Source organism: Pogonomyrmex barbatus, unplaced genomic scaffold (genome assembly GCF_055798465.1).
Source record: "Pogonomyrmex barbatus isolate J1 unplaced genomic scaffold, ASM5579846v1 scaffold10, whole genome shotgun sequence".
NCBI classification, from domain to species: domain Eukaryota; kingdom Metazoa; phylum Arthropoda; class Insecta; order Hymenoptera; family Formicidae; genus Pogonomyrmex; species Pogonomyrmex barbatus.
Genome location: NW_028297099.1, coordinates 3142183 through 3154877, shown reverse-complemented (window position 1 = coordinate 3154877; position 12695 = coordinate 3142183). Strand labels below are relative to the sequence as shown.

Below are 12695 nucleotides of genomic sequence, written 5' to 3'. Positions count from 1 at the left end.
GTCGGCTTTATAGTCGTCAGACAGGTATCTACCTGGGCTAAGTGGTAGTTGTGGCGTCCTCTACCGAGCCACCCGCTGGATCGACCATCCGGTTCCCTATTTAAATATCTGACTTTTTACCGTTCACCGCCTTTCACGTGGACGCGCTGTTTCTCACGCGTAGGTGTGCGTGCACTCACGGTCGTCGGTGTGCACCTGCCAAAATTTCACTGCCGATGTTGCAGAATCTTCCTCTCTTCTGGCGGTGTCTTCCTTAGACCATTCTCCGTAATTCGCACAACGGCTGTGAATGGCCGTGTGAATGGAAAGCGCGGTCACCCGCAGGCCATGGCCTGCTTGATATCTATCGAACATCTTTCCACAATGATCGGTAATTCAAGTAATCGCGCTGCAATGGTATTTGCTGTTCATAGATATTGGTAAAAATATTGCGAATCAAAAAAGGTACATAGTATTTAACATGTACTATCAATAGCCGATTGTTTTTTTATTTTTTTATTATTTAGCATAAATGCATCTTATCGATTTAATTTTTATTTTCTAAGAATTTTTATCGTATATAAAATTTCTTAGGCTTATTTACATATTTATTCGACAAACATGAATTTAAAAAAAAATTTAAGGTGTTAGGAACTTCTACAATATGTAAGTTGTTAATAATAGCTTCTATTTTTTGCTAATAATTAAATAAAATCTATATAGCGCATAATTTTGAGACATGTCAAAATAGTATATCATACATAATAATGATACATTCTGTCTACTTATTAGATAATGCTTTATCATGTGTTAAAATTAATCATTGATGATTATTTATTTATTTTAACATAATCTCTAGTTTAACATTAAAATGTACTTGTATATGTTATCTTTAAAAGTTGCAAATTTTTACGCTTATGTACAATATAAGGATGCAATTGCATAATTGTTAATAATTACTGCAAATTAGATAATTTTGCAGAAATGATATAATCATTTATAAAGATATATTTTAATACGTCACTATATTTTAATACGTCACTTTTTAAATTTTACATAAATTAATGTTACATAATGAAGAAATAAATATCACTAGCGTTTTTAGGACGGAATGTAAAATTTATCAGATCGATCTTCTAACGTATATAAGATTTAAAGGGGACTAAAACAGGTTCCATCGCCTCTTCCAATCGAGTAAAATGTGGGTTACCCATCTGGTTAGTCTTGTTGATTTTTTCAGTTAAGAGGGCAGGATATCTCGCGTGACCTCCACACTGGAAGCGGTTATCGATGACTTGTCGGGTGACATCGAGTCGCGCGAAACGGGAAAGGAAACTTTTGCCGTCGTAATGTCGCCAAATAAATAACGATTATATTTGATTGCCTTGTACATTCACAATTGCTGAACAGTCGGTCGGGCCGAAGATAAAGTGTTGTTGCTCGATTTTATAATTTACTTGAGAACAATCATGGAATATCGATAATGTCCTAATACAATAAACTCTTTATAAACTTTTCCGCATATAATTAAACATATAGTACATGGTCATGAGAGTCTTTTACATAGAATATACTCATTGTTAATACTTTGTCTTAATTATTAACTTCTTTAAATAAATATACGAATTTTACTTGTAACGACGTACATCAATTTTAATCATCAAACTGATTTCTCGAAGTTATTGCTATAAAATTCATTGCTGTAACGATTTACGATGTCAGTTCTCTTTCTCTGGACAGGAACCACACGTTCATAGGCTCGGATTTTCCTTTCATTGAAACAGGACCTCTGTATTCCAAAAGGAACTGCGGATCTTGATTTTCTGGCATGCAAAGATACCTGCAACAAATCATAAATGTTTCTTAAAATGTTAACATTAAATCGTTGTTGAAACTACCCCTTTTACGCTATTATAAATTATTATAAATTATGTCGTATTGAAAAAAGCTTTAACACTTGTATATGTATAAGAAGCCTGCACCAGTCTTTTCTGACATAGATATAGATTGTTTCAGAAAGGGTGGCGTCAAAGAAGCCTTCGAAACGCGTATTTTACATCTAATCGAATTAATCTTGCCGTGTGTGTACTGGCTTGTTTCTTTTGCTGATAATCATTAAAACGTGAACGTTCACCGTGATCATAACGCGATATTTACGTGTCACTGAAATAATATTCACCATAGAATTCTGCATATGTTTCGCGTTGCCTAATTAAAAAACTCACTCAAATAACATGGAGGTGTTGATAGATTGCTATTTCGATAGATTGTTCTCGGAAATGGAACGCAGTTGCTTAGCCTCGCGATACAAACGTCGAGAGCTGGTCAATTATTTCACGGACGTGATAAACAGTTGTGCAGAAGGTAACAAGATTTATGATATCGACGTCGCGTGATATGCGAATATTTATGCGTGAATCGTACAAGTGACGAATAGACCACTGTCGGGAAGCGATAATCATTAGTAGCGGCAACGTCATTTTATCACTCCTGTCAGAAAATTCTTAAATTCTCTTATCGACACTGTCGTGGTGTCGTGATGTTAATGACGATAGTTTTATCCGTTAAATTTTTATCCTTCTCCGCGGCGCTTTGCCTGAAACAGAGAGATATCGTCGCCCATTATGATCTTATCGTTACATTAAATCATGTCTAATCCTTTCTATTTGTCTTCGTTGTTTTGCCAATGCCGTTGCAGTAACGGTGAAAAATACCACGCGCCGTAAAACGCATCGCCACGAATTCCAGGATAATTTGCATCTCTGTCTTGCCCGCTGTCTACGCGGAGAAGTTCTATGACTTTTTTTACTTGCCGTTTTATCCAATCGATGGAACTATCAATCACGCCCACTTGATGCTTCCAGCGGAAAATCTTGACAAGCAGGATGTGTGCGAGAGGATCGTTTTCTCGGCTCTGCGTTATCACAATATCACGATGATGGAGAACGGGTCGGTCTGTCTGCTTGGCAAATTTCACAACGTCCTGTACGTGGCGGCAAAACTCTGTTACGATTGGGACATCAACAACAACGTGCTTGTCAGTCGACTGTTGAATGATATATTCTACTGCGAGAAGACATTCGAGCGATTGTTTGTCGGGGCAATCTTCGGCACGCGCGTAACGCACTTCCTATCCGGCTGGAAATGTGACTTCGACGATCGCGAGGAGAACATCCGGGCTCTGGTGTACTTCTTGGATCATGCGATTAGCGGCCAGCTGGAGTACCGTTGCGAGTCCTCGCCGATAAAGAGACGTTTCATCGACGTACCCATGGAGTCGTACGGACAGGTTTTACCTCTAAGGGTCGCGATCCAACACGGTGCGCCGGACATCCTGTTGATCATGCTGCGCTATGGCGCGTCAGTCGAGTCCGACAAATTGGCTCCGTCGCCCATGGAAATTATTCTGACGAAACTCAGCGAATTCGAGGCGCAGCCAGGTCAGAAGGAAATTATTTATCCGGAACAGTTGCTCATCTGCCTGAAGCTATTACTACGAACTGTGACCACCGCTTGCGTCAGGACTCCTGATCACATCGCCCATCACAGCGGTATATTAAGCGTGTCTTTACACGAGCAATATCCCGACTTGGTGAACCAAAATCTGATACCTCCGGAACGTAGCGGGCTTCGTCCGGCGGAACTTAGGCATCTGTGTCGCTGTCGAATCCGCGAGACTCTTTATAACAATTGGGCGTTACCTCACGGAATTAAAAAATTGCAAATTCCAGAGTCGTTGAGAAATTATCTGGATCTACTGCAAGATTGACGGATAATCTCGTTCATTTGTAAGTTAAAAGCAATCTGTCTATTTTTTTTGTTTCAGCATAGAATCTCAGAGATATTTTATTATACCATATCCAATTATATTTTAGAATTATACGCAATTATGTTTTAAAATTTCACTGTTATTCAGTAAAATATATATTTGATTGATTTAACAAACGTGCGCATTGAAATCTCTCAGAGTCATCGTGTAAGTTTAAATCTTGAACTAGAGTTCGATAAAATATGTAGAGAAAGTGAAACGAAATTATAAGACGAAGACTTTGATAAATACGAATCCTATATTTAAACATATATTAGATTTCACGCAACATTTGTGCTATACGAAAGCGAAGCTGCATGAGCACGAATCATTCAAGTAGGTCTAAGATCTAAGGTTTCAGAAAAAGTCAAGTTCAAAAGGTCGGGTGAAGTATCTTACAATGTCGCTACTTTAATGAATCTTGAGAACTAGAAAAATGCTTTGTAAGAAGTACTTGTCCGCTCGAAATGCGAATACCAGAAATGTTTAAGAATAGCGAAAAGTATGTCGTGAGAGCATGTAATATGTACATGGTCGAGAAACCGAAGTTGTAATCCGTTAGAAACTTTCTTCAATTTGAAGGAAACCAAATGAAAGAGAAAATATTATAAAAAGTTATGTATAAAATATAATTAAAAAATAAGAAATAAAATTTTAAACATAATTTATTATATAAAATAATTATTTAAATATTTGTGAATATATACATGTATGTATGCTTATATATTAAAAATATTTAAAATATTTGTAAGCATTTTTACCTGTAAGCGTCTTCCGAAACGTTAATTTTTCCAGGCTGGCCGGTGGTCTCTGTTCGACTTGTAAGATTTACAGTATTTCCGAACAAACAATAACGAGGCATACGATGACCAATTACGCCAGTAACAACTTCTCCACTATGTATACCAATTGTAATTTTCTGTAAGAAAAGAAACAACATATATCAATATAATATTATGTATGAACAAAAGTTTAAAAAGAAATATAGTTTCGATATTTTTTATTCCTCTTATGTATATTTTTTATAAAAATATTTTTTACAAACAAATACGTAGTAAATCAATTTAAATTATAGAATAATTTAAAATTTTTAATAATATAAATAAAAAACATTTTAAATTGAGTCTTTTCTTTTAATTTTTTATTCTTGTAGAATTTGAATTTATTAGCAAATTGTATCGATTCTATCTTCTTTTCCATAAAATTGAATTGTGAGTTACAGAGAATATTATTTCTCATGATCATGATCATGATCAATTGTTAAATATTTAAGTAACGTGAGAACTGCATTGAACTTGGACAAAGAAATTAGTCTCTAGTGAAGAAATACAAAAATAGTAGTGAAACATGCCATCTGTCTCTCGGGAAACGGGCAGATGATTTGCACGCACAGTATATATATATATATATAATATATTGAAATCTTCGTACCTCTTTATACAATTTTATATATATATATATATATATAAAATTGTATAAAGAGGTACGAAGATTTCAACTTTCTATAAAAGTCGACGAACAGATCGTCGCGATAATTCCCTTTACGGTCTTAACTTCTTCGTCCATTTGACCATTGTGACGTATAATATTTAACATCCAATCTTAAATTGACTTATACTGTCAACTCTTTTCAGAACATGTTATCAAAGCGTTTTGTGTCGTATAGCAAAATATATCGAGTGGAGTGCAGACAGCTTGTACATACCACGGGTTCTCCATCGATCTGCACTTCGTCCGCCGCGAGATCCATCATGTCCAACGCTAGACGGGCGATGCATCGTGCATGACAACGACAGGGTTCCGGCAATCCACTCACTGCCATATATTTATCACCGACAGTCTCCACCTAGATCAACCAAAAGCGATGAATGAAAATCCGAGACACATCAAAGAATATTATTACATGAATAAAATTTATGAATAACTACGTCATAAGGTTTTCATTGTTTTTATAATTTTTATAAATATTCGTAATAAAAAAGGTTTTTTTATATGGAAAACTTTATTATATAAAAATATACAATAATTTATCACGTTGCATCTAGCAATCTCGAGATATTTAATTGAAAAAATTAAATTTATCGCAAATGTTTACCTTATACACGTTGGGATTTTTTTTCGGATCAGTCAACACATCGAAAGCTGTGTACAATTCATTGAGCATGTTAACGATTTTCATAGCGCCGTTGGAGTCTGTGTGAGCGGCGCAATAAGCTCCAAAACCGACTATACCGGAGAAGAGAAGGGTAACGCAATCGTACTTTTTTGCCGGTACCGGTCTTGAATGCCTGAGCTCGTTCGCCACCGAAATAGGAAGCACCGAGTAAAGCAACCTACAGGGAATACAGATGATCTTTTATTCAACGTCGCAAGTTTCCGTCGCGCGCGCTAGTTTTGCCTAATCGGATTAACATTCGCGAACAGTTCTCGGCAAAATTTTCTCAGTTGAAAGATTGAATTTAGGTAGTTTCGACGGAAAGTTTCAGTTGCGGGAAATCTCAGAAAAGATTTCTGTTTTCCTCAGAAGTCCGTTTTCCGCAAGCGGAAGTCGGTCCCTTCCTTTTGCGGTATCGTATCTCATCATAAATCTATTTCCGTTAATTTTCATCGAAGAGACTTCCTGCGAGGCAATTCGCTGCGGAGGAAGGAGAGTCGCAGATCTCGCGTAATCGTGTTACTGATAAACGGCGAACAGTCTGACGGCAAGGATTCGCTGGATAATCAGGAAGTGCCGTGGGCGGAGATCTTTACCTGTCGGTCTTCTGCTTCTCGCCATCGAGCTCGCGATACGTCTGTTGCAGCTTATCGGTGAGTAATTCCAAGTTGCGCGTCAGTTTGTAATCCGCCTCAAATTGCTCCGACATCAGGACCAGATCTCGAGTGGCGTCGTGCAGAGGGACGTCGCTCAAATACAGACCTCGCCTGAAGCCGAAAGAACAACAACGGGACTATATTGCGACGGCGTTTGTCATGCGTGATAACGAATCTACCCTTCACTTCGTATCAAGTAATACGTCACGTATAAAACTTTTGGTCAATGTCAATACGAAACTTTAATCAATTACGCTTAATATGGACGAACAAAAGATTTCAAAGCTGACCGAGAGATATAAGATTATTAGTAAAAGACGCAACTTTCCTTTCCGCAAAGGAAGAAAGAACAAGTTTAATAAGTCTTCCAATGACGATGTTGTTGCGCAGAAGTTTATGCTAATGAGCTATATATACTTTTCTGTCCCGTTATATATGTATATCCGCTGACTTCTCGCAACAGAAAAGCGATTAATAGATTTATAGAAGGATTACATAGGCCTTACCTGGTTAAGTCATCCAGATTCATAACACTTGGATAACACAGAAAGATGACTAAATCGGTCTCAGGTATATACAACATTTGCCCCTAAAATAATTATTAAATCGTAAAGTATTCTGCATAAGTCCTATCCCTTTATCCTCGATTTATCTTCATGAAATGCTGACCTTTAAACGTAAATTAGAATACTCCTCTGAAGCATCGACACGCATAACTCCCTTTTTCGTTTTTAACACATATACCGTATTAATATGCGACAATATATTCTCGAATGTTAATTCCAGGTGCGGTCTGACCTATGAAAATTCGAAATGACAGCTAATTAACCCAATTTCGTGTAATAGTTTATTAAATTGATCTACGTATATCAAAATTGAATATTGCAGGTATTTTAAATAAAATTACATTAATATAATACGCACTCGATGTATCCACAATTTTTAAAATAAGCGATTATAATGATAATTGACAACATTACATTTGAAACGCATGAACAATAATGCAAATTGTGTTAAATGGTCGGCTTGGACAACCCGCTCTGTGCTCATCACAATAAGCTGCATTTGAAATACGTTCGCATGCTTATGGATATATATGTAATGGCAGGCGCAATTCACTGTGCACTAATGCAATTCCTTTGACAACAATTAGTAAGGTTTATTGAAAATTAATGATCGATATCAATGCAGACACGTAATACTTTGTTCACGCGAATATGCAGTGTTAATGCTGAAGTGATATTATCAAGTAATAATTTTTATTTATTATTCATAAATTTTTAAGTTGTAACAATTAATAATGCAAGGAGAAACAGCGAGAAAACTTTTAATCTGTTAATCCGGATTTATTAATTTATGAAATGCAAAGTATTGAAAATCAAAAATATACGTATATGATGTACAAAATACATGAAAGTATTACAGAATTACGTCTGTGTTAAAACAAACGAGAGGCCAAAAATACATACACTATAACAAATAGATTATAGTTGGATACTCGTTAACTCACAGTTAAGAGAATGTCGTTTAGTTTGCAATGACCGCTGCAGACGCGCGGTATAACACGAGTTATGGTACATCCGGTTTGAACTATCGTAAGGTCCCGATTAAACATTAGATGAAATGGAAAAACTCGACAAAATGTCGTTGGACTGACCCTTGGCTCTACGACAATTTGTTAAGAAATTCTTTATTATCCTCATGATGAAAACACATCTTTATAATTAATATATTATATTTCACAATACGCTTGATGATTTTATTGTCCAATAATTTGTGCCAATTTTTTTTTATAACAAATAACAACAACCACTTACCAACAGACAATGTTTCCAGCTCAGCGATCATAGGATTTGATACAACTCCTGGCCCTGATGTGTCAGTTATGAGAAATTGCACATGATCGCATTCGCTTTTAGTCTTCACTATCTGCATGTCAACGTCCGTACCGTGCAGTTTTTTCGCGACCGTCTATTTCAAACATAAATCGAAATTTCCTCTACAATTTTTCTCACACCATCGACTAATCGTAAGACGTTCTCTCCTTAAATAAAATCATTGCTATACTTTTATTTTCTCTCGCGCGCGATATTTTCTGGAGAAAAATTTTTCCAATATTGAATTTACATTTCCAGAATATTCAAGGATTGAATTTTATTCCACGATTTCTCAGATCCGACATAACGAATTATATTTTTATCGGTGGAAAAATGGAGTACCTTAACAATTCCAATAACGATATGCTCCAAACCAGGTCGATCCGAATAATAATGCAAGATAAGCGCACCATCCTCTGGTCTCTCTGTACATCTAAACGATGGTGCCCTCATGCCCGGATATAACGTACCCAAATGATCATGAAGCGCATCCAGATTCTGCAATGTAATATTGACGTGTATGCATGTATCCGATAACGAATATATATAATACATTGTTTCCAATATCGAATATGAATTTAAAATGTATACCTTTGATAAGAATAATAATCTCAATGTTAGGGTAATATAATCCATATAAGTACATTTGAACAAATTCCTACTTTTATTAGATATGCATTAAATATTATATATTGCATAGTTGATATATCGAAGAGAATAAAAAATTAAGGAAAAGATAACAGAATGAGAATGTAGTTCTGTGCAATAGCTTATATTGATATTTAAAACATTTTTATCCGACTATTCTCAATGTTATGTTGCAAAGTGTAAACGAAATAATATGAATAAAAATCTGTAGAAAATAAAAAATGACATGTGCTGGATTTAATTGCGTTGTTCTCTTCTATATTGAAATGAATAATTGAGAGAGATTGAATATACCTTTAAAATTCAGAGCACGGTAATATAAATTAAAATTTTTATTAAGTTTTTAACAAATAATTGTACTGCTTATATTTATTTTTCATAACGTTACTAATAACGTATGCTAATTTATTAATAATAATTATTAATAAATTATTAATTTAATAATTATTAATTTAATTATATATTTATCGGATAGAAAATATAAAATTATAGGGGTAATTTCAATAATGAAGCTTTTTAATTTATTCATATAATGTATCCACGTGTATCCTAAACTATCTATGACTAGTTTAGCAAATGTTTTTAACGGAAAATTATATTAATAATATACCAAATGCATTTTAACGATTATTAAAGTTGTCCGCAATGCAATTCTAAAGCATAAGAGAAATCAAGTTAAGTATAAGATTTTTCGTATCAATAAACCTGTATGGCCAAGTGCATTGAACTATTCAAGATCTCAGAGAAATCTAGAATTAATGTGGACAACCTTCAAGATTTACCTGCAAAAAATCTCTAGGTGTTGCTCCAAGAACTTGAAGAATCTTGTCATAACCGGAATCTTGGCAGAACTCGAAGAACATTCGACCAAATAATTCAAGTATTTCATCGGCTGGAATATCTAAAGTATAAGATGTAAAATCTAATAAAATTTTCTGTTGTAAATAAATCCGTGCACGATAGATTATGTCGCAATCACAAAAGTATACGTACTAAGCTTATTGACAGCAGCGGATATCAAATTATACGTAATTTCATCTTCGTAGATTTGTCGTACCAGAAACTGTCCTTCCATATTAACTGCCGCATCTTTTCTAAATCATCAATACAATCGATAAAAATCCAATAAAATAGACATAATAATACTAAAACAATACGTAATATACATATATTATTTAAACAAATTCTATCGTTATTTAAACCATTTCCAAATTTATTATATTTTGCATATGTTTGTTATTATTTCAAGTTAATTACAAATTAATACAATTATTCTACATCAGACAATCTTAAATCCTAAATAGATCTTCATATATTTAATCACATTATAGGAACTTTAAAAACTTGATAATTTAGTAAGCGCTTTATGCGATCTTGCTGTCATTTAATTTACGTGTCAACAGTTCAAAGTGGTTTGATTCTTTGAGATGGATATCAGGTGTCACTTAGAGCTTACCTCAACGTCTTTTAAAAGCTTCTGCAACAGCTTACCAATATTCATGTCACAGAACAATTTACAATATTTTCCAGAAAAATTCCTCAAAAAAGGAAATATTGATAAAAAAACAACAATAATTATAAAAAATAAATGCATAACAAGAATAAATGATAAAAATAATATTAATAATAAGAAAATTAATAATATCATAAGGACAGATAATAAGTTTTATAAGAATTAATTAAAAAGATTAAAAATTGTAAGATTACATTTTAAATAAAATTCAAGCCCTTTTTGAAGTAACATTACTAAGTTTGTCATAATTAAAATCCAATTTGTTTTTTAACGTTATTCTTATATCTTAATTCATGTTAAACGTTGTACATTATATTCTAATTGTGTTATGATGTTGCTATAAAACCAGATGATACCTCCGACATTAGCTAACATTATTCTGCAACCCAATTTTGTGGACGGTATTACTAAACTTCATTTAGGGCGAACAAATTAACTCTCTTATAGATATATTTAAACGATGCCCATTTTACTCGTAAAATAATCTGCATTTTGAAATAAATATAAAAATATTTTTAAGAATATTTTTAAGAGCTAAGAATATTTTTAATTAAATTATCGATTATCACGTGATAATCAATAAAAAAATTAATTTGTATTTTTAAACTTATATTTTTGAATAAATTGAGAGTCTACAATTTTTACTTTTATAAAATAAAATAAAACTTTTTACAGAAATGGAAAATTTTCAAAATATTTAACAATTTTTAATATAATTTACAGATATAAGAGTGAATATAAGTGAAAAAGTACGAGAAATGTGATATTTCCATAAGCCTCAATATTAGTAGACAGCAAAAAAAGTCACATGTGGTACATCAATCTTAATGAACACATATAAATGCAATATAGCATCGTATACATATATACAGATTGTAATAAAGTGGCATACCACTCTCATGTATAAACTGTCCTCTCTGCTGATCTATGTCAATATTTAATTAATTATCCGAAGCCAAGCGAAACGCCACGAGGTGGTATAAAAAAAAAAACGTGCGAGAGAAAAAAACATGGAAGGCATCGGAGACGGGTTACTTATTCTTTACCTACTTTATCGTCTCCCACGTTTCGTTGCCGAAGGTCTTCACGACCAGGAGCTCGAGGGCGTAATTCACAAAACCGTACTACACAAACAAGGAAGAGAAATGACATAATTGTAATTCACCGTTGGTGAACGCACGCGTTCGCCGTCGACGTCGCAGGTGCTGACAGGCTCTGAACGCGAATGCGTCTCTCACGTGACCGGTGGCGGATACGTCGCGGATCTATCACCGTTCGCTTCGAATGCAAGATCGGTAGCAAGATCGCCAGCACCCGCGCGTCATCCCGCCGACGTCGCGTGCCATTATCGAGTCATCAAGTCTTCCGCACGGACGTACCATACTGCTGCGTTCCTGACAATCGGACTGGAGACAACAAACGGCTGATCTCACTTCTCACGCGTCACTCCATTCCGATTGCCGATCCGGTAATCGCCGCGTTTACCTCGTGCCCACGAGCCGCGTACTGGAAGACGGCCCGTCTCGTTCGCCGGCACACGATGGGTATCGATTTTCCGGTCGTCGCGGCTGCGCCCCCTAGATACCACCCTAGTTGTGCTCCTCTTGCACGAGCCGCCCTCGAGCGAGCCGTACACCACCCTTCGGTTCTCCCAATCCGCTTTGCCGCGGCACAGCGGAGCCGGCGGCGCTATAACTTCGCGAATGAATACTTATAAGACCTTCGTGAGATTAACGAACGGGAACGACTTCTGTCAGCTCACAACTCGCTCGCTTACGATATGGAGTCGTGAACTTCCACATTTCGATACGCAGCTCTAACTTTCTAATCTCTTTTATGCGGTCGAAGGGCTATTTATTTTTAATTAATCTGAGTTTTCCGACCAACGAAAAAATAAAGGCAGATAAGATACTTTTTGCGCAAGTGAGTACGTAGTGAGTGATGACGTAATGAAATGCAACCTTCTGGTGCCATGAATGTTGGGAAACATCGTTTAGGAAGTTTCAAACTGCAGCATAAGGGGTTCTTACATGAATTCTCTCTCTCTCTCTCTCTCTCT

General features: G+C 35.2%; 2 protein-coding genes across 3 annotated transcripts; one reads left to right on the top strand and one right to left on the bottom strand.

The window, feature by feature from the left end:
- Positions 1 to 1326: 1326 nt before the first annotated feature.
- On the bottom strand, positions 1327 to 12175 carry Gycbeta100B (guanylate cyclase soluble subunit beta-1-like). 2 transcript variants are annotated; one of them, XM_011646572.3, is made up of 14 exons: positions 12016 to 12175; positions 11687 to 11760; positions 10117 to 10217; positions 9906 to 10024; positions 8818 to 8973; positions 8416 to 8569; positions 8109 to 8263; positions 7268 to 7396; positions 7105 to 7187; positions 6539 to 6709; positions 5883 to 6120; positions 5493 to 5633; positions 4549 to 4706; positions 1327 to 1819 (listed from the first exon to the last, which is right to left on the bottom strand). In XM_011646572.3, the coding sequence occupies exons 1-14, from the start codon at positions 12016 to 12018 to the stop codon at positions 1690 to 1692; spliced, it is 1812 nt and encodes a 603-aa protein (XP_011644874.3). In that variant the 5' UTR covers positions 12019 to 12175; the 3' UTR covers positions 1327 to 1689. The 2 variants fall into 2 exon arrangements, with proteins under 2 accessions (XP_011644874.3, XP_088941626.1); XM_089085500.1 differs by having other exon boundaries at positions 11683 to 11760; positions 12016 to 12145.
- On the top strand, positions 1889 to 4770 carry stops (SOCS domain-containing protein stops). Its single transcript, XM_089085501.1, has 2 exons — positions 1889 to 2343; positions 2844 to 4770. The coding sequence occupies exons 1-2, from the start codon at positions 2214 to 2216 to the stop codon at positions 3746 to 3748; spliced, it is 1035 nt and encodes a 344-aa protein (XP_088941627.1). The 5' UTR covers positions 1889 to 2213; the 3' UTR covers positions 3749 to 4770.
- Positions 12176 to 12695: the final 520 nt, after the last annotated feature.